Here is a 27,426-nt window from a genome sequence, read left to right as displayed (position 1 = left end):
TAATTTCCTAATTTCTAATTTCCCTAATTTCCAAATTTATGGCGGCTGTTTTTCTGAATACAGGTGTTGGTAGAGCAACAGATAACAGTGAACAGGCAGGAACTGTTTTATTAAAGTTTTTAATTGTATTTCAGTTCTACATACAAAATGATAGTAATAAATGAATCTTTCTCTTTTTGAAACCTGCTACGTGAATGTATTTAAAAACAGTGAATATACATGTGGGACACAAATTCAAGTGACCTGTAATTTAAAAAAATTCTAATGAGAAGACTGAAAAACATGACATATTTGCAAAGTGCTGTTTGTATCCCTTGATGAAGAGATTCACGAGTGGTAGTTAATGTTGGTAAGCAATGTAATTTAATTTCAAAACTTCTGACTGATGAAAATGGTAGGCTTTGTGTGACATGTTAGCACTGATGGAAATGACCTAAAAGAGCTGCTAATCGGCATTAGGAGACTGATGCAGAGGGCTAGTAGTTCCTACTTAAAATGTTACTGTCTAGGCAGGCTGTTTGGCATGGAAACATTAGACTACACTGCAGGTCATGAAGAAAGTCTTCTACACTGCTTCTTAATTGTAGCCTTTAGAGAAAAAAATTGCCAGCAGAGATCTGTTCTGTTACTTAAAGTTTTGTCACTAAGCTTTTAGACAAATGCCAGTGTAAGAGATTCTCTCAGTTCCTTCCTCTGAAGGGTATCTGGCCTTAGTATGGAAGATTCTGATCTCTGCAGCATGCTTATATTCTAGTAGTTGTCAGTGCACATTTCTGTAAGAGGTTTGCATAATCTCTGCTGATTTGTGTATTATCTTACTAAGCAGTATCAGGCAACTGTGGAAAATCTTAAATTCTGAATAGACTAAACATATTTAAAATTCCACCAAACTTGTGATGTCCGAGTGTTGATGAGAAGTACAGGCTCTGGGCGCTGCAGATACCAGCTGATCTGAACTTAAACATGTGTGACCAGGTGAGTAACAAGTTTTAAAGCATTTAGATCACACGACATGTAGCAGATGTTTGCAAATACCAGCGCAGTGTTCCCTCGAGGAGTTGTCTGTTTAACTGAAAGCAGAGCAGGCTGGGAAGGACTGTCTGATCTGTTGCCATGAACATACTCTAGAAATTAAATGGTTTTGTCAAAAATGGTTCAGGTTGTGCTGGGAAAGTGATTTTTAGAGTATGATTTGCCTCAGGTCTATTTCTGGCTGACCCAAGTTCTTTTGGTGCCCAGAAAACAAAGTACTTCTGCTTCTTCCCCTTCTGAGGAAAAGAAGTCCTCCCTTGGTCACAGAAGCTTAGTTGAAAGTCAAGATTGTAGGACATTAGGCCTCTAGTCAGACTTTGCAGTGATAGGCAATGCAGTGATGCTTATTTTAGCATCTGTGTAATTTCCACAGACTTGTCCTTGCGGCTTTTTGTATCTCTCCCCTCTTTATTTATCTCTATTAAAAACTCACTGGACACAAATATGGATTGTAAAAGCATACTTGCCTACCAGGACAGACATATTATGGTGATTTAGTTGGGTGGGAATGTAACAATGTGTGCTTATATGAAATAAAGCCAGCTATCGCAGTTTGAAGCAAGCTTTAGGGGATAACGGTTTCTCTGCAACTTGTAATTACATTGACAAGAGGTGCTGCTAAGTTGGCAGATACAGCTGTTGTCAGAAATCTTTTTAAAGAGACTTGTCCTGCAGTTGCTAGGATTGCCATGGCAACAGGCTGCTGAGGAAAATGCTTGTGGGTGGGAAAAACGGTACTTGGCATTCATAAAGTTGAGATGGTGTAAGGAGTATGGTGTTCTCCAAAAACACTTGTTTAAAATTTGCTAATGTTCCATAATTTGAGCTTCTTGAAAATTTTAATGAATCACCTGCGGGCACACCCTTCCACATACCAGCACAGTTTCCAATTCTGGTTTAAAGTTAGATCATTTAGGCAAGTCTGTGCTATTAACAAATACTAATATGAAACTAGGTGCTCTTCAAAGTAGTCTAAATTTATAGTAAAATGCCTCATACTGAATTATTATGATACTCTGTTTTTTGAGTTACAGTTGTGCTGTGAATCTGATTTTAAAAAAGGAAGAGGGCTTTTGGGGTTATTTTTGATGCACTGTGTTGAGATACTTTTATGTACAAAGCTGCCCTGACTAGCCTGAGCAGGCAGCAGCCAGCAGACTTTCTGTTCCATTTCTGTATGTTTTGCACATCACAGACATTTTTGGGCTGGCATGCCTGAGAAGGAAACAAGCTGGGATGTAACCAAAGCCATACAGGTGAGGATGGAGTCCATGTGGGGTGTAGTGGAGTTTTGGTAGTTTATAGTATTGTCACAGTACTCAGATTGCTTCACATCACTCTTTTTTGTTACAGAAACAACTTTTAGGGTAGAGATCCCACACACTAACCCTAACGTGCTTTGGCTTATTTACTAGATGGGAGATTTGAGCTACAAAGGACCTTGACTTTTCCAGATCTTGTATTATAAGTGTGTATTTTAAGATATAAGTGTATTGTTAGACAGTTTGTGGATGAAAAAGACTTCTGAGTTAGTGACTGGGAAAACACAAAGGGTTTTCTGTAAATTACGTATTTTTAAAATTAATTATTCTTGATTTAGTTTTTAAAAGGAAAAGATGCTAGCTTCTACCTCAGTGCCAGAGACCAGGTTGGCACACAAACACCAGATCAGAAGTTGTCTGAAGAGAAACAAGTTCTCAGAAGGGAGAGTGTAAATCTTTTGCAGAGGGAGAAGGAGCTAGAACTGAAGGTTCAAGAGCTGAAATGTAAACTTCAGGTATGGGGAAATGCAAAGTGGACACTCCTCACTGCGAGTGTTTCTGATACCTCTGTGTTGTGTCTCATCATACTGCAGTTCAGCTGTGGATTGCTGTTTGGAACACAGAAGGATTAAGCTGGTTGAGTGAACACTTGTCTTGCCCTGGTCCAGGAGATGCAGTCACAGTGTGTTAGCACATATTTTGCAGTCCACTTGGTGTATGTACTGGCCTGCCACCACACTTGACGCAGCTTCTGGTTTGGATGTAGGTGTTCAGTTTTACCATGGAATCACTTTGTGATTAAAAATGTGCTTTTGTGTAAGGATGTAATCTTTGCCTGGCTTTTTCTTTTTCCCTACATAGGGGGAAAAACAGATTTCTGTGTGTTTGGCTAAGAATTCTTAAGCATCACAGAATGCTGTGTATTTTAGAGTATTTCCTTAGATTCTGCCTAATAAAATGGATGCTTTTGTTTCTTTCCTGGCATTATCTGAGAAGCACAGTACTTACTAATAGTTAGTGATATGGCTAAAAAGGCTGTGAATGATTTAAAGTGTGATAAACAGCAGGAATATGAAGAGATTGTGTGAAAAGATGTTATGTTTGCATGAATTCAGAAATATGTTGTACAAACAACAGATATGAAAGGAAAATCTGCCTCTGTGTAAATCCCTTTGGCATCCCCCAAACCTGAACTTGCACTCAACTGTTTCTTTTTCTTGCAGACTAAAACTAGTCATAACCAGCTTGGCTATCTGCTTAACTTTTCCTAGAACATCTATGTTTCTACATAAACCAGACTGTCATTGCATGGATCCTTCATCCACTGAAGATACAATGTTTGTGCACTTCTGTGCAAACTAAATTGCCACAGAACAAATGTTTGCAGCTAAGAAAAAATATTAGGATAGAAGGAAATCTTACACACAGTCTGATGATGTTTTGAAAAGACTGTTTTCTACAAATTTTAATTGCTATTTTGTTTTGAATGCAATTAAATTACTTTGAATGAAAAGGTTGTGGATACTCTCTTAAGTGAGAAAATATTTGCTCACTGCTAAAAACACTACGGTAGGCAATGATTTATTTGAGAAGGGTGATTTGTGATGGTGGTGGCAGCTTTGAGTGGTACTTAAAGTGCCATCATAAGACTTTGGATGCACATCTGAAAATACAAAATTATTTAAATCCTTCTACTTTTTTTTGTTTTGTGTATTTGTTTTTCTGTTGGCATTCTTGGTTTTGTTGTTTGTTCTAATATCATATAAGTGAGCCTGAAAGGCTAACAACATTTAAAGACTGTTTCAATACCTAAAGGGGACTTTATAAAAACATCTCTGTGGAATGAGAGCAAGAGTTTTTAAATTTAGGTTGCCCCTTGAGGGATATAGCCTGATGTGGTGTTTGGGCTTTTTCTTGGGTCAAGAATATTCCTTATTTTGTCGTAAGAATATTCCTTGTAGGAACGTCAGGCTGGCTGTACATAGAGTGAGAGTTTTGCTGCACCACTTTGACATGTGGCAGTGATGGGAGTGAGGAGTTTAATGAGGCCCTGGACTTGATATCCCTGAACTAATGGGTGGGAATTTTCAGCCGGGGAAGAAAAAATTCCATGTTTTCTGGAGACTTGCTAGCAAATGGGGAGTAGTTGGAGAAATGCAGTGCTGAAATGAGAGGAAGGAAATTAACCATTAACCTTTACAAAACTATTAAAGAAAATAAAATTATTCTCATTGGTTTGTATGTCTTTGTAGGCATTTTGTTAATGTTTTGAGGAGGGCGAGCTCTGTGTGTGTTTATCTCTAGTTTTCAAAAGTCTAGACTGTGGTCTGTGTGTTAGTAGGGCTGGTTGGCTGTTGTGACTCTTGATGTATCTTTCCCTGACTTTGTTGAAATGCTGCTCCAAAAATGATAAATAATTCATAGAGAAGGAAGCATCTAAGAAAACTGCTGAAAGCTTTGAACAAACCCTACATACTTATATTAAAATAAAAACGAGAATTTTGGCTGTTAGGGTGAAAGCATCGATAAAATCTAGGTATGGGGTTTTTTTTCTAAAATTGGACTATTAATCATTGCCTTGCTTATCTCTTGAAGCCATGCCTGCTTTTTTGTTTCCCAGAAGTTTAATTTTCTTAGTTTTCTAAGAAAAATACAGTGTTGCATGTATGGAGAGGGGAGTATTTCCCAAAAGCATGGCTGAAACCTGATTTTTTTGTCAGCTCGTTTTGGAATTTGCATTATCTGCCTCTCAGTGCTTATCAGATGACTTCGGTTCCCTTCTGCCCCTTTACTAGAAGAGCTTTCAACTCTATCTCCAAGGAAGATGCTAATTAGTAAATGCATCTACTTGCTAGAAGTAACTGGGTAGTCAGAGTTCCTTGGGTGTTTGTATTGCTGTGAGAGGTGTATCTCTTTGGGTAGCCCAAATCACTTTGCTAGTTTTAAAAGAAGAGACAAAAGTGCAGTGGGAAGAGACTTGAAATAGAAGTGACCATCAGCTCCTTTAAGAGGGAAAGTGTATACTGGAATATGTGTGTGTGAAAGATGAGTTAAAGAAATTACCAAGAGAGGAAATAGGGCAAAAGGGTAATTAGGGGCAGGAGGGAATTGCCATGTACAACCTGGTCAATACTGAGGCATAATGAATGTATTTTTGGTGCTTCCTCATTGCTTTAAAAAAAAAAGAAAAAGAAAAACAAATGATTTAACAGCTGCATGAGACAAATTGCTGCTGCTACCTTTTGAAAGAAACTAAATTATTAACATGACAGGTGTTATCTGAAAATCTGTAAGTTCAAGGGGCCTGAATAGAGTTAATTTTTAAACTGCTTGAGTTGTGGAAAAAAAAATCACGGCAAAATGTTGTTTCCTCCTTACAACTTAGGCACCACAAATAAGAACAATTGTTTTGGGGAGCAGTTCTCACAAGCCATAAAAGTGGTTACAAAAATTTGTCTCACTGTTCTGTGTTCCTTGGAAAAATTGCACAAGACTTAGACATTAACTCAAAAGAGGATTTAATTATGCAGAAATGTGGTATGTTGGAATTATTGTTTTTTTTAGAAACCAGAATTTAACGGCTATTGACATTATTTTGGTTTTATAAGTGTAACCAGACAGCATCCGCACAGCATGAAAACATCTGTCCTTTGCTAGATAACATCAAAAGCTTTGCTACCTTTGCCACAACAGATGTATTTGTGCAGTTTTATTTTTTGTGTGTGTTAAACCTAGACTTCTTGACGCCCTTTCTTTTGTAAAGAAATATAAGGAAATCAGAACAAGGTAACTAAAAGGTTTCTGTTCTGCAACAGTTAGAAACCGCTTCAGCTGCGCAGCTTCAGTGCCTGTCCTCAAAAGCATAATGCCACCACTTCGTGTGTGCTCCCCTCCTATGGGGAAGCGCGGGGGGAGCGGGCTGGGAATGCGGTGGGATGGGAAGGTGGATTTGTACAGGGGGAAGCTGCCATCTAGTGCAACTTCTCTGGGGGCACAGACCTGAAGAAAGCTGCCGGCGTGTGCTGCATAGCAGTGTGGTAAGGATGGGGCTGGGCTGCTGTCGGGAGCGGAGTGGTTCCCCCGTCTGTGGCAGGGGCCGTGGAAAGGCAGGGAAGGGATGGTAGTTGTGCATTTGGGAGAATGACAGCGAATACGTTGTGGCTATTTTCAGCTATAACCTAACCCACTTTAAATGTGTTTGCTTAAGAAGCTTTGCTGTTTTATACTGAATTTAACAGCTTGTGAAGCGGACTAGAAAATAATGAGCTACGAGGAGAACCCAAGTAAATTCTGGTTTTGTTGCTTGTGAAGGGAAAACATCTAGAGCATGACATACATTTGATTGCTATTGGAAAAAAGAAATTATTTTTTTTGCTAAGCCCCAATTTCATTGTTTAAACTTGGTAACATTAAGGTAAGTGTTAACAAGCAGGTGCATTTTTAGTGTTGCATCCTGTGTGGGGGAGTAGTGCGTAGAAGAATAGCTAGGTTGTGAGACAGGGCTGTTTAGGGATTGACTTTAAACAACTTTACTGATGCCACATGAAATAGTAGCAGTTGCAGTTTTCTGGAGATCACAAGGGCGATTGAGCTCAGTGGGGTCCATAAGCCATGTTAAACAGTCCACAAGTAAAGCAAAGCTGTCTTGGCACTTGTTCTCACCCCATTGCCCAGTTTGGCTTTGACTCAGTTGGGTTGGAGATAAAGGGAAAGAAAATTGTTAATGCAGATCAGAGTTAGAACAGATGCAGATTCAGTGGTGTGACTGGGGAGTCTCAAGGTCATTCATTTGATAGAGGAGATAGTTTCTTTGGTGCCGTTCTGGTGACGGTGTGTGTGAGGTGTTTTGGGGTTGTGCTTTTGGGTTTGCTTTTTTTTTTCCTTTTTTTTTTTGTGTTCTCAATCCCAACAAGTAGCATTCCATGATAAACATCATGTAAAGGGCTTTTATTCTTGAAGACTCCTTGAGTGATGTACTAAATTGTTGAAGTATTAGTCAGTCTGGACACTGACACCTGTTTCAATTGTGCTAACACTGAAGTCATGTCTGCATGACGCATTGTGTCTTACACCGCCAAAATACTTGAAATGCTGCTGAAAGGAGCTTACAGCACTTTGATGCTTCTCGTAGCTCCACATGTATTTGTGTAGTCCTCTTGTTTTGTGTTGACAGTGTGTGGCCTCGTGTGGTTTGAAAACTATTTTTATTCAGGAACACCACAGCCCTCACCCCATCTCCTCACCCATTCTGACATTATTCCTGGTTGCCTAAGCTAAGGTGCAAATGAATGGTGACATGAAATCCTCTGACTTTTTCAAGAACATGCCATTGTAAAAAAAAAGAAATCCTGCTATCTGAAGTGGGGAAGTTATCATAGCAATCTCACAAATATTCTAAATGAGGAACAATGAAGAAGACAGGAGTTCTGCTGAATGTCAGGTGTCCCCCAGAGTGCCTGAGTGCCGCAAAGGGTATGCAAGTGGTAATGAGTGTGGAAGTGTAGAGCTCCCTGCAGAATTAATGCAGTTTTCAAGATGACTAAGTAGCAGCTGGAAGCAGGCCATTTTAAAACTCCTGTGGGATTTGTTCTAAGTATTTTGAAATGTTTGGTAAGTGAAGGATACAGAACACAAGTCTTTCTGGCATCGTGCTACAGCTGTGGAGCCACAAAAGTTGTCCTGTTTTAACGCACAGTGTAGTGATTCAACTTTTTATTTTGCTGAGAGTAATTTTTAAGGATCTATTTTCTGTGTTGTACCATCCCACAGAATCTTGGCTATGGTATTTACAAACAGAATAAATGTCCAAGATGCACACAGTAAAAAGGTATGTTTAGTATTTTGCCTGTCATACCCACTTAAACGATACTGACTGTAGGTAGGTGAGCAAATACTTTTGATAGTGCAACCAAGTGTGATGATGTCACTGATTTTGTTTCCAGCTCACTTAAAATGAAGTTCATGCAAATTCATTGTACAGGAAGCCCAGTGAACCCAAACAGATGGATGAGATAGCTGGCTATTAAACTGAAGCAGACTGTTTAATTCTGCCTAATCTGTCAACCTAACTGTCAAAATTGGCTTTACTGAGTTAAATCTTCTATTCAGTTGCCTAAGCAATGTACTCTTCCTTCAAGATCCCCAAAGTGCTGGTGCCCTCTCTCACTGTCACAAGCCTCACTTGTTTTGAAGCTCTTGGAACTGAGCATCTTGCCTTGGGGAAACCTGGTGCATTCCAAACAACTATCACAGGTGTGAGTAAATCCAATAAAGTTTGAGTGCAAATGGCATTATTTCAGTTGTCGTTGCCTGTGCTTTCTTAGTTGGTTTATGTTGGTTTAACTGTGCCTCTCCTGGATACTGTCCCAAAAATAAAGATGAGTGACTGGAACATTTGTTCTTAATAAAGTATTTATATAACGTGTGTCTTGGAAACATAAGGAGATAATCAGTGGACTGGGATATCACTGGGACATGGTGTGTACGAAAATAACAAAGATCGTTCTTCTGGAGTGGAAATGCTTAAAAATAATTTCAAAACGGATAGAATTTGATGTAAATTCAGTGTCCAAAGAGAAATGTAATGGTGCTGACCACTTTACCAGCTCTCCCATGAAATGTTGCTGAGAGGACGGCAGCTTCACAGATGAAAAAGCAGGGGTAATTAGAAGTTCCCTTGATTGCAGGTCAAGTAGATACTCATAGTAATAGGGTGTAATATACATACTGACTTTTCAGACACTATAGCTTGTTTTATGTGGATGTGTCTGCTAATTTGTGATTTCAGTTTTGAAACTTACTGGAGACTGTAGTGTACATATTCAGCTTTTTTTTTTTTTGTGGGAAGAATTAAAAAAATATTCATGCTAATGTTTAAAAAAGGGGAACTCTTCAGTTGCTCATCAGAATTAGAAAGTGGGGGAGGGTGGGATAATTTGAACCATTTAAGGATGCAAGTTGATGCCAGACCTAGCTTTAGCATTCCGTATACTGCAAAATAGTACCTTGCACTAAAGGGAGACAAAACCTGCTCTTGTGGACTTTCATAAGCATTGCTATAGTTATCAGAAACATGGTGGTAAGCTAGCTTGGAAGGTGGTATGACTGACTCTGGTGGTTGTTTGTGTGGGGTTGTTTGCATGGTGGTTTTTGTTGTTGTTGTGGGTTTTTCTTTAATAAACTAAATTTTGCAGTTTGAGAAGCCTCTAGCCTGTTTTAAAGGAATTTAATTCTACTGTTTGCAAGCGTGAAGAGCTTGCATCTTCATAAAGCATACTGTTAAAATGCCGCCTGTGTACTTAATGCTCTGTGCAGTTAATGGGCATTATCTGAGCCATGAACTGTCTCATGTACACAGGCTGGAAGGAGATTTGTCCAGTGGCTCCCAAGCCATCTGTTGAGCTCCTGGATTTTCATTTAGTCATGTGTAGACTGTTAAATTTTCTCTAGTGCTTGAATTGGTATTAACTGGATTTTGGTTGCCTGGTTGAATCTTCTGCTACATTAAGTTTCTATTGCTCTAATTTTTGAAATATCCTGCAGAAATCTTGTCTTGGAAAGTATTCTTCATGAGATGGGGTCTTTATTATTTTTAATGCAGTGAGCTACAGTAAATTTTTTTCAAAGTAGCTCTTGTCTTACACAGGAAAAACCGCCGGAAGTCTGTAACAAAAGTGTGTGCTTTTGGTCACCAGAGATTCCCAAAAATGCAGGAGTGTTTATTAAATCTTTTCTGTTGTTGTTTCATATTTTTAAGCGTTGAAGCAATAAATTCTGTTCACCTCCTATTGTAGAACTTAATCCACTGGTTTTTGTAATCCAGCCCATTAATGTCTGGCTGAATCACAGCAACTGTTCAATTGCTAATCTAAGTACTTAAAGCAATCTGTGCTACAACTTGGGGATTTATTTTTAGTTGGAGTTTGTCCATCTTTCAATTTCCAACCACTGCATCTTATTCTGCCCTTTGTTTGTTACAGGTAAAAGGTTTCTAGTCAATCTTTCATTGATATTTAAAAATTCCTGATGAAGTCCATTTTAAAGATTTCACTAGATAAACTAAATTTAAAAACACTTTTAACCTGTGTTTTTATATATTTATTTCAAATGTATCTGCAGAAACATTTATATTACATATTGCTTGTTAGTAGGAGATGTTAATTTGATTGTTCTTTGGCTCCATGTGAAACTGGTATTAATGCCATGTTAACTCTTCTGTTGTGTCCTGTTTCCTCACTAATTGCCCTCCACGCCAGACTTTCCAAGATTTTGAGGGGTATATGTGTGTGTGTGGTAGGGAAGAGAACACATGCCAGGACAGTGTGTTAGAGGTACTTTAACCATTTTACTTACCTTTTTATTTTTGGAGATGGCAGCAAATCTTTACAGCAAGTCTGTAAAACTGTAGCTTGGTCTTCCATGTTCATATATATTTTCATATTGCTGTGGGCATGTTGGGTTAAGTCACAGTGGAAAGAATGTTGCTGTTTCTGAGTGTGGATTCTTAACTTGATCCATTTCAAAAGATTTGTTTTTGCTGAGTCTGATAGGTACCTTGTCTGATAGGAATATGGGGTTCTTCTAACTAATCCTGACAGTCATTCAATGAAGCTTTTTGTTTTGTTTCTAGAAAATGATCTTTAGTTTAATGATCTTTCTGCAGATAATCAGTAGGGAGTTCACAGGCTACCTACTTTTCCTGCTAGAAGGCAAGACTTTTTTTATTCTAGAGAATTCTTTTCCAGCAAGAAATCCTTTGCAGTCTGGCTTTGTGGATGTTATTTCAAATGTATGGAAGTGTGGATAATCCAAATTCTAAATTCTGTAATATAATCAAAAACTGGAGCACAACTAGGACATTTTATATTTTCAGTGGCAGTTAAGACTCCCATTGTTATCAGCAGTCATGCAGAAACTCTTCCTTTAGCTGTCTGATCATGTAGTCATGTTTTTACTCTGTGAAGCAAGGCAGTCATGTCATAGGAGTAGAGGTTAAAAAAATTTGCTTTTTCACTAATTTCTTGTCAGGAATGTATTGTGTTATGCATACTTCACAAGGATTAATGCTTTTTTGGTATCAGTTTCTACGTTCTTTGGGTGAGAGTTGCTGACTTGCTTTTCCTTCTGTTTAAGAAGAAAGAGATGAATTGATTATCAAGTGAGATGAGGTGCAGCAGAACTTGTACTCAGTAGCGACAGAATTAATTTCGGAGGTGGATCAACTGCCCTTCTCTGAGCACTCAAGAGTGTTACAGGTGAGGAGGCTGCTCTAATCAGTATTGATTTTGAAACACTGAGAGCCTGTTGAGGGTGTTTCTTCAATGGGAAACATTTTATGGTTGGAGACCTGGCAGCAGCAGATGAAGCTTTAGGTTACACTTCCAAGTGAAGCTCTACAGCTGACAGCTGTGGTTCTTAATAGAACTTTTGATCCTGGTCTCCTATAGGTTTTGTTTCCAGAGGCAGATTATTATCTAGATCCTGGATTTGAGCAACAGCTTTTCTTTTATGGTACTGTGTTTGGTGACTAACAAGACTTCACAAAGCGCAGAATATTTAGAAGTCGAGTGTTAATGAGAGAACCCACAATTAAAAGGTCAATGCAGTTATCCTGTAAATTGTGGTAGTGTGTTGGTTGGTTGGATGATCTCTTCCCTACCAAGAGCCTCTTTCCCTCCCAGCCAACCCAAAACAGAAGGTAAGGATATAGATGGGGAAACAGGCTCCATAGCAGCAGTAAGAACTTTTGCAGAGGACTTTGCCAATAACAATTTTACTGGCCTTTGCTTTTAGAAATAATTAATTTTCTTCTTTTTTACCTCAGCAATATTATTTCCCTTAATTTTGACTGGGCAAGTGTATGTGCAGAAGGTGATGTTTGGTCAGTAGTTGGGCACTTTGTCTGTACAAATTCCAGAGACTTATTAATCCGCACGTATATGAGATTGCATTCTTATGAATGATCACCAAGATTACGGTCTGCACATAAGTTTGTGTAAGGTTGGAGCATCAGTAATGAATTGAAGCATTCAAATTTTCATGGAGTTATTCAATTGCCAACAGAATTATTTTTCAATGCCATTAAAAAAATGTTTGATACACATTTTTTTTTTAATGGTCTGATATACAGATTGGTATCAAATTGGAAAAGATACTGGGTAGGTAGCATTCCGTGGCTCTTTATTGCTGGTGCTCTGTGAGCACCCTGCTCCTTCAGATGGAGAAAAAACTTGTGACATGTGGTTTGTAGGTTTTTTTTCTGGTTTATAGTTGGTTTGGGTATTTTTTTTCTGTGTGCATGCTCGAAGGTTATGCTGTGTGAATCCACTAGGTGGTAGGCATTAAGCATCTTTTAGCTAATTGTATAGCAGTGAAATTTTAAGTGTTTTGAAAATATTTGAAGAGGTACTGAAATGCTGCTAGTAGGTGTGTTGATTGAATTTTGAGCTTTAGCTTAATGGTGTTGATGGTCCTGTCTGATAGGAGCTGGAAACTGCTTCTGCATCCACGTGCTTGTGAAATTGCTAGTGTTTTAGAGAACTGTGTTTATAGTATGAAAAATAAACGGGAAGAAATAGGACATAACTTACAGGATTCCTTCCTCGAGGACAGCCTGATGGAATACATGCAGATACTCTTCTGGTGTGACCAGTGCTATTATTTTTGTAAAGAGAGTGTGATATTGGATATGAAACTGTTACTGATCACTTTTCTCTGCTCTATTACCCACTTTTGGCTGCTGTTAAAAGGGGTGATTTTTTTCTCTCTCCTTCAGAGTGTTCCATTTGAACCTGGCTTTTACCTTGCCCTGCCATTTTCTACCCATGTGTCTCCTGGTGTATTGAATCCCAGCTATTCAAAATAATGCAAGGAGATTCTGTTGTGAACTTGACTGATTTAAATAGTCTCTCTAAATACAGCACAAACCTCTTCCTGGTACTTACTTATAGGGAAGCATATTTGTACAAAGCTCATGCCACTTGGCTCAGTTGGAAATTGCTGTTTAAACAGCTGATTGTATGGAATGAATACTGCTCATTGTAGCAGCTATTGTTATGAAAGTAGGTTTATAATTTTTATAAAATACTGTTGGCTTTTTTTTTTTTTTTTTTGGTCACTGTATTTAGTAAATATAATGTGAGGAAATTCTTATTATTTTGACCCCAATCTGAACTTTTGCTGTGGTGTGTTTGTAGTGCCAGTTCAGGTTGTGGCATCATCATGCATAGTTCTACAAAACTGGTTAAACTCACTTCCTCATCTCCACAGTACCTGCAGCCCTCAGAAAGGGGAGGCCACTGCTGGTCCAGCCTCTGGTGGTGGTGTCAGTCATTTTACTTGGTGTTCTACTTGGTTGTTCTTACCTCTGCATTTTAAGGGTCAAAAGGCTTGAATTCAGAAACATTCCTTGGCTGCTCACCATGTTTCTCAGTAAAAATTCACTTTGGTTTCTGAATTAATTTTTTGATTTTTTTTCTGAGTTTGAGCAGCTCTCTGAGGAGCATTAGAAACTGAACCCCATTTGTCTCTTTATCTTGATGAGTATGACTTTAAAGTCCACTGGGGAGAAGTAATGAGAATACTAATAAGTTCTTATGAGCTGTTAAGCTTTTTGTGGTGTATTTTTCTTCCATGCTTTCAGTTTAAAAATCAGAGTCAATGATCTCTGCGTGAGACTTTTTTCTTTGTTGCATTTTCTAGTAGACATACTGGCACTTGATCTCACAGGAAAGTGGAATGTAAAATAAAGTAAAATATACTTCACTGGATATAGAAAGAGACTTTTGTAGTAAAAGTAATTTTACACCACCAGATAGTGCTAACTTTTTCTGTGTTAAATTAATCTTGATTTTAGTAGGTCATATGTGGTCACAGAATTCATCAGGTATGCAAACTTGTTTTTGTTTGATTCACTTGACACACAGGAGCTGACAGCTTCTCTGGAGGTGATGTATGGTCAAGATTCTGAAGCAGATGACTCAGGAGGTATTTCAACAGTTCTTTGAGTGGAAGGGTATTAAAGCAAAGAAATTAATTTGTGTCAGAAATAATATGGGCGAAACTCTGCAAATTCTTGCTGACTGGTTCAGTGACATCTTACAGGTAAGATGAACAATCTTTCTTTCTTGTTGGTGAAAATGATGAAATATGACACTGTCTATCCGAGTTTGTGAGGAATAGGCATTAGTAGGGAAAACTGTCTGTGGCAGGGAGATTGTGCTTATGAACAATGGCTCTAAATCTCAGTTTCTCAATACAGAGGGAAAGGTAATGCATTGAGGAATAGAGTGTGAATTTTCCTTTATTCTTGGTGCAATGAGCTGGAGTTTACACAAAAGATGTCAAAAGAAAACACAGATGTCAGTACTTTTATGCAAGTATTATTTTGGATGTGCTCTTCCATCTTGGTTTTGTGACTGAAATGCTTTAATTAGTCCTTTCAAGCGTCTTTTGGATAGAAAGATTTCAGATTTTAAAAGGTTCTAGTTCAAAAATGTTGCTGAAGGTGGTGATGAAAGACTACTGTAAAGAGCAGCCAATCTGACTGGATGTGATGTAGGTACAGGCTGCAGACAAGTATATAGATTTTCTTCCTCATTGAAACACGGAGTGTGGAGAATTTATACAAATAAAGCACACACCATTCTGCAATAGCATTCTGATGCTCTGTCTCAGTCTGAGTTGTAGGAGGTCTGGAGCATTGAAGTTGGGTGCAGGTTATTTGTCTTAAAAGGAGGTGCATGGTGCAAGTGGATTACCATTCATTGAGTTCAGCTTGTAAGGAAAGCACAAAGTAGGGAGGTAACTTTGAGACTTTCCTATCTCTGTGCTTAATATCCATGTTCTTTCTCAGTTTAGGACTCAATCTTCCTGGAAAGACTGTCAGCTGCTGCTTCTCCATTCCTGCAGGCCCAGTTTCCTCGATCTCCTTCTTGTCACTATTCCACGTAAATGTTCTGTGTCAGCATGACTTCCCTGCCCCTGTGAGTTGTACTTAATCACAAGGGTTGTGCCCTCTCATAGTGAATAAATTTTCTGCTCTTGCATTTCATTGTACCCAGAGCATTTGCTGTATAATATTAGACTGGAGTATAATGTTAATGAATATAATTACTTACAGCTGTTTATAATCATGTTAGTTATTAGAGGGGACAAACAAACATGCAGGTGGGTTTCTGTGATTGTGATTCAGAGTGGTATTCTGCATGTAGAATCATGGCTGAAGTTTGTTAACATAGTGACAACTTTGGTTTACTTATTTCAAATCTGAACTTTCCTGCAAAAGCTTCATAGGTACAGGAAAAGTACAGAAATTTGGTATGGATTGGTAGAGCACCGGCTGGTAGGTCAAGGTGGAAATTTTCATTTATCCTTCTTAGTCACTTCAACTTTTGCTATGCAATTTTTCTGTTGCAATTTAACTTCTACCTCCTTTAAAACATGGGGTGAGCAATTGTGTAGAGGAAATGCTTGTTTGAAGTGTTTCCCTTCTCTTTATTTTGGACACATACTCCTCTTCCTGAATTCAAATTCATCTACTGTAACATCTATGAAAAGCTATACAACAGGAAACGGGTCAGTGACAGTCAAGGAAATTTTCTGAGCCGGTATGAATCCTTCCCAGCATGCATCTCCAGGTTTTCGGGAGCAACAGTGTCTGAACTCACTGCTCAAGTTTTATTTTTAGTTCCTTTAAGGTTAAGACAATCAAAAATTTTCACAATATTTACTGGAATACACAAGTTTGATAGGTAAATGAACAAGGTGGGGTTTGCAGGTTTGTCTTATGACTGTGTATCTTGCATGCTAAATAGAGGACCATATTTCTATTTTAATTCTGGTTGCCAGTGTAATATCTCTTCTTCTGCAGATATGAGCAACAAACTTTGCTAAAAACAATATTCAGTGTAATTGTAAGCTGATCTTACTGATTTTTCTTTGTCCCTTTCTACATTCTATAACTTGAAGTTATTTCTGACTTTTATGAAAATACTTATGGTTTCCTGGTGAAATCTTTAACCTCATGCCACACTTGATAAACTGTGAAATAGATCCCAGGATGTGTCTTCATCTCAGGCAGTACCATATAGGAATGGAAATCTTATGTACCACTGCGTGGGCAGCACATGTTGATTTTTGACATGAAAATCAATAGGAGGAGGATTTTGATTCTTCTACTGTTTCATTTTTCGATAAAAAGCAAAATGAGGTTAGGAAAATAAAAACCAATCAAGGGAATGCTTAACTTTATTTTTGCCTAGTGATTCTCAAATCTGTTAGTTCTAGAAATTGTTACATTACTTAAGTGTGAGGTGAGATCTGACATGAATCCTGATTATATTTCCAGTAGGTTAAACTCTTTGCATTTCTTGCTTGTTTTTGCTGTCTGATTGCTAACTTTTTATTTTCAATTGCAAGGCTGATTGCTTGGGTGGGTTTGTTTTTTTTTTTTTTTTTTTGCCTTTCTGCTCTTTGAAGTGTGGTAACTTGATGCCAGAAGCATCTTCTGATTCCGAGGAAGAGGTTTGCAGTGGGGATGAGGATGAAATTCTTGAAAAGGTTGAGTGGGCTTAACTAAGAAATATTGGGAAAACTGGTTCTTCCCTCTCTATGTGCTGAGAAGCTTTCTTTGAGCTTTACCAAGTTTTGGTGCATGTGCTGAAATACAGGTGAAAATTCTGTTTGGAATAATGGGATTGTCTCTCTGGGTCCACGTGTATTCATAAATTCCCTTTTTCCAGTTTGAAGAGATTTACAGTTTCTCATCCCTTTTATTTTGCATGGGACAAGTGTTCTTACCTTACTGGTATTCTTTTCCTGTGCTGGTGTTAGCCTTTCTCAGTTTTTTACGTTTTCCAGTAAACTTTTCCTCCATTCTCTTTTGCTGACTCTGAGGTACTTTCATTGTCTCTGCAATGAGAGTCCCTGCTGTGCCAGAGAATGGCCACTTCCGTAAACGTTGCACCCGTCCTTTGATGTCATACTAACAAAAACCCAGTAGTTTAGCCTGCTTGTGAATGCTCTCGGTGATAAAACCAGTGACTCTCAATGGCTGTGTGCTTTAATATTCCATATCTATTTAACAGTGCTAGCCTTAAAAAGACCTCTTTAGTAGCATGTGGAATATGAAATTGAACTTCTGCATAGAAGTGCCAGGCAGTTTTATTCTGTTGAAACTCTTAGATGAACTCTTAGACTTGCTAACTTCCCTCTTAGAATCTCTGTAAGAAGAGAGAGAAAAATCAGATAAATTAATTTTTCCATTAATAATGGAATTTCTCAGTAAAGGTTTTACATCTTAAACATGGGTGTGTATAAATGGAGAATGACTCTCAAACTTTACTCTCTCTCTCTCTAACTCAGTCCAGGAGCATGATGAAGCATAGAAGGGAGTAATTATGAGTACTTAAAATAAAAGTTTATATATTAAGTTCACCGTGAGCAAAGTATATAATACAGAAAAGATACTTGGCCAGTGTTGAGGTCAGCTTATGCCTTATTTATTTCTATCACACTGATCTGTACAGGCAACCCTTTCTGACACATTTCTTTTTGATAAATGTTCCTTTATCTTTCTAGAAGAAAATTCTAGGAGTCTAGTGGTGATGAGAGGTTGGTTGGGTTAAAGCTTCAGAATCCCAGTGGTACATTGCCTTAGCCAATGCTTCATTTCATACATTTAAATACAAAGATACTTTCTTAAAAAAATAAAGCAGTGAAAGCTGGAATCTCTAGATTTGTGGCAAATCAGCACTATGTAGCTTAAGGGGATTGAGCTTTAAGGAGAATGTTGGTTTTTCAGAAGATTGTTAATGTAATTAAAATGAAACACAATAAAACTCCTGTTCTGTGGGGAAAGACCCTGAAAAGCTGAATTCAAATAGGCTCCAGGGTGTTTCTTTAATGCATTGAGTAAAATATTAAAATGGAAAGATTTAACAATTTCTGATTTTTTTTCTTTTCCTCCTAGTTCAAAAAACCAGGCAGAGGAATGGCTGAATAGAAGACATGTTATTAACTACTTATTATCTATTAAGAAAACTGTGAAAAGCTTAAAGGCCCAGTTAAGGTGGAAGCTGTTTGAAAAGAACAACTTTGAGACAGTATAAAAGTGTTATAATGTTGGTATTTTGGTCTGTTTTTTTCAGATTTGTTACGAAACTTAAATTCTGTCTATTCCAAGTAAGCGGTAACTATGTAGAAGAGTTTGTGTTTTCTGAATTCAGTTTTTGCCTTTCAATGTGGAAGTTTTACAGGCCCCTGAGATCAACCTTGAATGGTTTAAAAAACAAAATAACTCCACTAACCAACCATCAAGAAAAAAAAAGTACACAGACTTTTCTGTTTCAGTCTCCAGCCATGGCACTGTGCTTTTAACTAACTCCCTCTGGTGACAGGTGTTGTTCACTGCCTGAACAGCTTTGTCCAACCCTTTCTGGTGTGCTCATTACTTTTAACTTTGTTGATAATGTGTATCTCTTCTCCTTGTTGACAGAAGTCAACATCTGTTCCAGTTTTCAGGGTTCCCCACTATTCCTTAGAGAGGTTTAAAGAAGGTAAATACTACTTCATCTTCACTGCTGTTGGCTTGATTGCACATTAATTATTCTGATGATGATGCTTAAGGAAAAAAGGAACCTGCACTTTTGCCTCTAAGCATTGTAAAGGGGCAGTAAGCTCCCAAGAGGGATTTAAAATGAGATGTACTAAGGAAACCTATTGGGAAAAGGATTCTTGAATAATGAGGTGACATGAAGAAAATGCCTGCTTATGGGAGAAAAAAGTGAATGAATTATGGAACCTGGTGTTGCTGGTAGATTAATGACATTGCTGTTACTTTTGTATGTGACCACTTAATTAAAATAAATTTAAAAAAGCTCTGACTTAGGAAACAAGTTAGGCAAAAGGCTAGAACATTTGGCTTGTCACTTAAATAAAGGGAACACCTTTCTCAGTGATTAGGTTTTCAGAGATTCTCTTGGGTTTCCAGAAAGGAGACTGAGTAAAATATGCATTTGAGAATATGTTCAACTCCAGAACCGTTATGTGGAAGTTGGTTTAAATCCTGGTATAGTCGATTACTGTTGCTTGGTAAAATAGCAGAATGAGAATTATACACAGACTTTGCTATTCCTAATGTGGTCTGATGATTACAATGATTTTGAAATGACATAAAAAACTTCCTCTTTTACTTCACATAAAATTCAATTCCAGCTGTCATAGGGAATTGTACTACTTGTTGACAGCTGATTTTTCTGACAGGTGATTCTAGGTACAGATGGTATAATTGTGAAAAGTACAAGAGCTGAGGAAGACGTTACACCTCCCTGCAGGTATGGGCTGTGCTGAAATGAGCAGCTCATGTGACAGACCAGGGAAGTTTCACCCATGGTTCACAGCCTGGATCAGGTCTGGGCCTTCTCTGTAAGGGTATCAGTACTGCTCAGTGCTCCTACTTCCTCTGTGATCACAAAAGGATGGAGCTGGCCACTGATGTGTTACCAAGGGCTCCTACCAATATGCAAACTAGTCTCCTCCAGTCTGGCCAGAGTCGGTGCTGGCTGCCATCATGGAAGGGGATAGAATCTCAGGCCTTGTCTTTTATTTTGACATTAGACAGTCCCAAAATATGTTGTAAACCAGGAGGGGGGAAACAACAATTAGTAGGTAAAAAGCAGAAAGGTGGAGAAGAAAAAATAGGCAAGCTGGCAGAACTGAAGTTCTTCAAAATATTGCTGAAAGTCTTTTTGTATTTATATTTTTTTTTTTAATTTGAGAAGTTTTGAAATTTGTATTCTTTGCCACCTTATGAGATTTAATAGTTTCTTAGTGCATGGTATGCTAGGGAGGAGAAAGCAGCCTACTTTCCTGCATTAGGTGGTGTGTTGGGCAGCATCTCCTCCACCTCCTTGCTGGCTTCTGGCACTGTATTGCTGCCTCCACAACTCAGGAAATCTCCCAAATTTGAAAAGCCACAAGCTACCCAGTAAGTGCTCATGTTCCCATGCAGCGATTTTGCATGAGCAATTCATATATTTGAACTGGTTCAGGGAGTACCAGCTGGAGCTCCAGCTATGTGGGCAGGTCTTCTCGGGAAATCCTGGCAGTTCCATCATCTCTACAAGAATGACTTCAGTAAATCCTCCTCTCCTTAAATGCTGTCGCATTTTAAGAACAATTCCTAACAGAGATGTGGACTGCAAGGTGATGAGTAACCACTGTCCATTACAGTAACCACTGTGCTGAGAGGATGAAGCTGATTCATATAGAAGTCACTCTTCATTGTGTTTTATTCCCCATTTAGAGAGCAGTTGCTTAAAATTAAGTAATTTTTCTATTTGGATGAATGAGTGATGAAATAGATTAACTAATGTGTAGCTTGATATCATGGATGTTTATAAATTATTAACATGGTAGGATTTAGTTAGAACACTTTTGCTACCATTATTCAGATCTTGCTCTGTGCTAGAGGGTTTTTCACATACAACTGAGGACAAAAGAAAATGTAAAAAAACCCACCAAAACCAACCAAAAAAACCCCAAAAGAAACAAAGACAGTTTTACAAATGACTGATTCTTGAAGAGAATATCTGGAATGCAGAGAGATAGGCATTCGGGAACCTCATCCAAGTTTGCCAGTTGAATTTCAGATTGCTCCACATGTAACTGATGTTCAGCTCAGACTTCGTGCTGCATCGATCATTTGATGGAAAATTCTCAGTATTGTGTTCAGCAGTTGCCAGTTTCATGTTGGGAACCTGAAATTGTGCTCTCCCTCATTCAATAGCAGTGGCACTTCTAAAATGGAGACAGTGATTTTTTCCAAGATCTCTGCTGATCTGTGTTCCAAGAGCCCAGCACTGACTAAACATGTTTCCTTTTGCTGTTTATGTAATCTCTCAGAACAGAGCCAAATTCAGCTTAACCTGCAGGCAGTGTCTGAAAATGATGTACCCATAACGTGCTTCTAGGCAATAGTGAAGACTGGGGGGATTTTACTTGGTTTATGAGTACAAAGTTCACATTTGTCAGAGTGTGCTTACCCCTCAGCATTTCTTTACCATACAACTTGGGCATGGACTTTTCAGTCATATTTTAAAAAGCCTATTTCTTTTGACCTCTAGAAGTTTCTTCATTATTTTTCCCCTCTTGTTTCTGTGTAAGGGAAACTTGAGCCCCTTGCATGTTTTACCCTATTGTAAAATTAGAAAACAATCTTTCCTTGCCATCTTTTCATATCAATCTGTTTTCATTTGGAACCTGGTGAATCTCCTTGACTGATGTTTGGTTTTTGTTAAACTAAATGGGAAAACCCACCAGTGTCATGTATTATATATCTTTTCATTTGCAGCTTTGCATTCAAACCCAGGAATTTGGCATAAAAGAAGATGGAACACCTGAGGCAGGTATTGTCATGGTATGTCAATTATCAGATGAGGATGATAAGATTGTCCTTGTTTAGAGGTGGTTGACTGGATTTTAAAGTGAAATATTCATTTTAAGTGCTGGGCTGAGAAAATGTTCCTAATTGCCTGGTTGCATAATTCTAGATAGCCTGGACAAATAAAACAATTGAGAAGGTAGAAAGCCCCAGAGTTTTCTTAATATTTAACTCAGATCTCACAAGGAGCAACTACAAATTGAATGATACCATGTTATAGACTTGGAGAGTAAGTCATTGAGATTCAGCCTCAAAAGATGTATTTATATTAGAAATCTATTTTTTCTGAAGTCAGGAAGTTGACTTTTTTCATCTGTCTTACAACACAATGACTGCACAGTGTCTGAGCACTAATAAACCCACCAAATTCAATTTTAATCACGTAAAAGCAGTTGAAAAAGTGTACTGTGCCCTTTAGTCTTTGGTTTGGGTTTCTTTTTTTGTGCAGCAAGTTTTCCTATGCCTCTGAAACAAATCTACAAGTATAAGTGAACCCTGCATGATACAAATTGTTGTTGATGTTTTCATTCTTTCTACTCTCAACTGTTATTCTCCGCCTGCCTTACAACTGCAGCGGGTGTCTCCTTGAACTCTGTTTGCAGACCCTTTTTTGAAGCTTATGTTTGCCCAGGGTTTCAGTGACTCTTGGAGAATAAGAAGTAGATCTGTGCACCTTCATGCTTCACAGCTTGGCTCTCCAGCTTTGAAGTCAATCTTCACTAACTTATCTTTCTCTTGGATGTTAATCATAAGCACATCATTTTAGAGCCTCATATCTATGCATTCTTTACCTGAGTGCTTGTCTTTCCTTGGGTTCATTTTCTTGTGTAACTATTTCCTATAATCTTTCAGTCTTCTGGTCACGAGTTAAGACCAAAAAATAAATCCCTCTTTCCTAGTTATACTTGTGTATTAATGATTTGCCAGCTTTACAGAGGTGACTGTTTAAGCATAGAGCTAACTTACAAGAGTTGTGTTCATTATGAGCTTAGTGTATTCTGTCTACTGTGTTTGGGTTAAGAAAGTGTCATGATACAGTACCAGGCCAACACCACTGTGGTGGCTCCAGTGTCCCAGCACTGTACCACTGCATATCACTGATACAGTACTGTAAGTAATCTTGTTTTATTACATGACTTCTCCACAGTGTCTTTTAATAGCTTCACTTCAACTGTTTTCTGCAGTGGTGAAAGTCTGCATTACTGCAGGACTGTCTAACAAATCCTTCTACAAAATTATTTCCAATGGGGCTCTACCACCGAAAACAGAAGAATAAAACATGCAGCATTTGAGCAGGGAGGTTGTCCTCTAAATAGTATGTCATAGTTCATAATAGTTGATTGGTTTTTTTATTAAAAATTAAGTGAATCTCATGAAACACGCAATAGTATGGGAAAGAAGATTCAGTACATCATGACTGAATATTAGTCCAGCTAGGGGGTTTTAAACTTATTTCACAGAAGTTGGACAGAACCATCCGCCCAGAGCAGCAGTCAGGATAATGCATAACAATCCTTAGATACTAACCCCCTCAAACTTTCTCTCATGCATAAATGAAACTTACTTCAAGGACGTAGAAAAGATTTCTTGGGACATTAAAGCTAGTTGGTTCACTTCTGCTTTCCATAAAATTTCTGCTGTGATAATGTTTTATAAATAAGATCTGAAGTATGCAAATCCAAATTTTAATGGCCAGTTTCAGGGTATTATACTTCTGTATTCTTCTGTCACAGGTACCTTCTGAAGTGCAAAGAGCTGCTCTTATCTCAAGAACCATTAATGAATTTAGCTGTTATTGTTTTTAGCAGGGATTAATACGTTTTACAGCTATTAATAAGAGCAAATTTCTTTGACTTTTTCTACCTGATGAAAAGAAGTACTTGATCTTGACTTTGTCAGGTGATACAATCCTAATCAATATAGCACTGCTGGCAGTTTTTAAGGATTCATTCTGGATGTGTGTGATGCACGTGCCCCAACCACTAAAGTCCACCAGAAAGCAATCTGTGCTGCCTGCAGCGCACAGAAATACAGATGAGAGTTTTACCAAGAACTTTAATACTAATAAATATCTTTCAGCTGTTTCTTGGGGAATCTTTTAGACCTCTGGTTGTTAATCTTTGTCCCAGTTCTTGGGGAAAATCTATTTTGCTTCAAAGTGCTTTATCTATAATCAGCTTATTCAGAATTAATCTCCATGCCCATCTGCAGGCTCCTGGCAGACTGGTAATTTCCCTTCCATCGCAATCTCATGCCCAGAGGAATTGTATACTTGTAACTAGCAAAATTTCTGTTGTTTTCAGCAAATGCAAATTTGCCACAGGAAAATAACATAGGGCTTTAAAACAGGGATATTAATGTTAGGTAACTGTGTAGCAAGAGCAGTGTTTAGCAGTAAGATCTTGCAGCCACTCATTCAGCCACACCAAGATTCAATATTCAGTGTGTTTCAGCATCCAGTTTTGTGTACTAAAAAAAAATAAAAAAAGCAAGTAAGATCAAACACAATGAAATGGAGTAAACACGATGAAATGTTGTCCTACAGCCGTTTTCCTTGTACAATCAATTTTCAGTTTCCTTAGGGTGAGAAGGGGATATGTGTTGTTGACAGACATTTGACAGTATCTTGAAATGCAAATACACAATACAAAGCTTTTCAAGCTCTTCAGATGCTCAGATTTTCTTCACTTTACGTGTGTAGCCATGGTTCACTCTTGTATTTCTTTGCATGTGTTTGGATCCTCTTTGCTAGAGATTTTCCTTTGACTATTTAAAATGTTTTATAAATATTGAACAATCCTTTATGCCTGCAAGATCCACAGTTTTCAGATCTCATCTTTTAACCCAGATTTCAGGTTACCTGGGGAGTGACTAATTCTCTGGAGTCACTCTGATAACTAGTGAGAGTTGGAAATCGCTTGTTTCTGTCTTCAAGTTTTTGACTACTTGTGTACAATCCCTTACATCATATCCTTCTGCCTGTGTGAAATAGGGTTAGGTGAGAGATGTACAGTTGTCTCGTATTTTGCTGTTAATATTGACCCATGTCAGAGGAGTTCCTGGCTTGGAGACTGTGAACAAGCAAGCCTTCTTATGGAAAGATTCTGTTCCTGTTGAGTTTTGTTAATCTAGATTTCTAGATCAGCATTTGAGATTGTCTTTCTAGTAGTCCCTTTGTCCAAATCCAGTGTGTGCTCTTCCTCCTCAACAGCTGATGTTTATGCATGTGTGTAGAGCTGTGGATTTATGTTTTGTGTATGGAGTCTAGTGCTATTAATGTGCTAAGTATTTAGGCATGTAATCCCTTCTGATAAATCCAAAGAGCCTAAGAGATGGTTTAATAGCAAAATTGCTGCTGTTGGTTTAGAGTTACTTTGGGTTTTTCCCCCCCTGTGCTCCTCTAGAGAGATAAAATAATATGACAAATGTTAAAAGATGAAGTTATAGAAGGTGAATGGCACCTATTTCATTCATTCTTAGTAGAAAGACCAAACTGAGTATTTCTGTAATTTATGGTAGTTCAATGAATTCATATTCCAAAATTTCAAAACCTCATACTCTTCTGGCTGCCACTGGGATGACAGAGCTGGTGCTGAACATTTGCTTGAATTTTGTTGTTAATGAGCACTATGATGTTAAGTGTTGCTGTCCGTTGGGAATGCTATGGCACAACATCTTGTGAAGGCTTTGGGCCCTAAGCACTTACAAGATGTGTTCATCAAATGCTTGGTTGTTATTTGTAATTGAGTTTGTTTTGCTTACTGATGAAATCCTTCTTCCTCTGTTTGTAGGATGATAAAGTTAAATCTCTTCTGAATTTGTTCTGCTGTAACAGACTGATGCCTGAGCAGGTGCTGAGAAATGATTGCTTCCTCACAGTTGGTGTGATTCCAGTTTCACTGCAACCAGGTGAAGAGTATGAGACACATGAAAAACAAAATTCTGAGAAAACAGATGGAAAAAAAGAAGTGATTTACCAAGGGAAATGGAGTAAACCCTACTCAATAGATGAAAAATTTTCCATCAGATGTGTGTTTGAGACTTGTTTTGAAATAATTGACCTGATCTGAAATATCAAAGAATAAAAGGTTTGGTAGGTGCATTCATTTTTGAGATTATACAGTCTTCATTTTGGTTTTTTTTAAAGTAAATTTTATTTTAATTAAGTATTTGGGATTATAAGTGTGATTTTATTGATTGTGTTCTTGATTTGTCAGCCTTTTACTTTTACTTGTGTGTGGGCTTTAAATTTACAGAGACTAGACTTGTTAGATGCCAGAGATTAAGATGAAGCTTTAGTGAGTTGGTTTCTTATTGAGTTTTCTATCCCTCTTCATGCTCTGATTCCAGATAACATATTCCTCTTAAAGATGCTCTAGGGCATTATTTTTTGCTGAAGGTTTGTTTTTATTGCATAGACCAGTTGTTCTTACAGCAACTGCCATTAGGATTTAAGGAAAAACCCCAATACACTGCTTTGACAACTTGTAAAAGAAATGGTGAGCACCCTTCCTCTTTTCTGTCTTTTTGCCTTTGAAAAATGCAATTGGCTTTCTAGAGAGCAGTAATTCTTCTAGTTGCTCCTTTGCTGTGCTGCTGCCAACCCAAATATTCTACACACACCTTTGCAAAACCAACTCTTTGTTTGCTCTGCATCAGTCTGTGTATATATTTGAGATAGCTATGAGGCTGTGATTTTCATGAATGGGTTTGTGTGCCTGCACCACTTTGTTGTTGATATTTCTATTGAAAAGTTTTGTCAGCTCTTTATCTTTACAGGAAATGGTTGTTTATCTTTATGAAGGTTTTCCTTTCTTCTCAGAAAGGAGCAGGTCAGAGCGTGCAGTGCTGCTGTAGCAGTATATTTAGCCTCTGGGTGTTGCTCTTGGACAGCGCTGTTGGCAGACTGCTGTTTTGCAGAACAATTACTGAAGCTGCTTGTTGTTGGATGAAGAATGTCAAAATGCAGTATGTAATAGGCAAGCAGCAGCACCAGGGAAATTGGGGAGCCCTCAGGTACAGTAATACTGTCCACAATGGATAGAAGATACCCTTGGCAGGCTCTCGTTTGATATTAGACTTGGATATCTATCCTTAAACCAAAATTAGTTTTTTCAATATGGAATAGTTTGTAAGATGGTTCATCCTCTTTTCATTAAATGATGCTGATTTTTTGATTTCAGTAATGTGTGTGTAACCAATGACAGTAAAATATTTGTTAAAAGTACTTTTATGTAGAATTTTTGGTTAATGTGATAAATATTTTCATTACAGAAATCACAGAAGAATAATACCTTGTCAATGAATGTAAATATTTTAGAAGTTTTGTGGAATGCTTTCCAAATACTGATTGCAGTCTTTCACTATTAACAAAATGCTAACTCTAATTTCAATGAATGTTAAATGCTAAAGAGAGGTTAGACTAACCTGATTGTTTGTATCGTGCTCCGTAATAAATGTTAGGATAAATTTTTGCCTGGTTTTCCTGCTCCAGAGTCCATGCAAACGAAAGTGTACTTAAATTCCCAAAATGTTAACCTTCTTGGTTTTCTGGAACCAGAAGTCTTCATATATGCTTGATTAAAGAAAAATAAATTGCAGATTATTCAAAAGTTCTTCACCAGCTGTAAGTATTACGAAACCTTTTGTTATGTATGAGCCTTTTCTATTTGAATTAAATGTTGATTAAAG

The 27,426-nt window shown here is 37.9% G+C and overlaps 1 protein-coding gene across 1 annotated transcript; it reads left to right on the top strand.

The window, feature by feature from the left end:
* Nucleotides 1–963: 963 nt before the first annotated feature.
* On the top strand, nt 964–27,426 carry STK31 (serine/threonine kinase 31). Its single transcript, XM_039569337.1, is given in 12 exon segments — nt 964–975; nt 2,643–2,694; nt 2,697–2,809; nt 3,885–3,888; nt 4,719–4,833; nt 5,684–5,835; nt 11,430–11,548; nt 14,219–14,274; nt 14,276–14,396; nt 16,773–18,850; nt 21,646–21,711; nt 25,527–27,426. Coding segments are annotated over 10 exon segments (840 nt in total). The 3' UTR covers nt 16,869–18,850; nt 21,646–21,711; nt 25,527–27,426.

Source organism: Corvus cornix, chromosome 2, assembly GCF_000738735.6.
Source record: "Corvus cornix cornix isolate S_Up_H32 chromosome 2, ASM73873v5, whole genome shotgun sequence".
Classification (NCBI taxonomy): Eukaryota; Metazoa; Chordata; class Aves; order Passeriformes; family Corvidae; genus Corvus; species Corvus cornix.
Note: the sequence above shows the minus strand (reverse complement) of the source record. Positions and strands in the feature narration are given on the sequence as shown.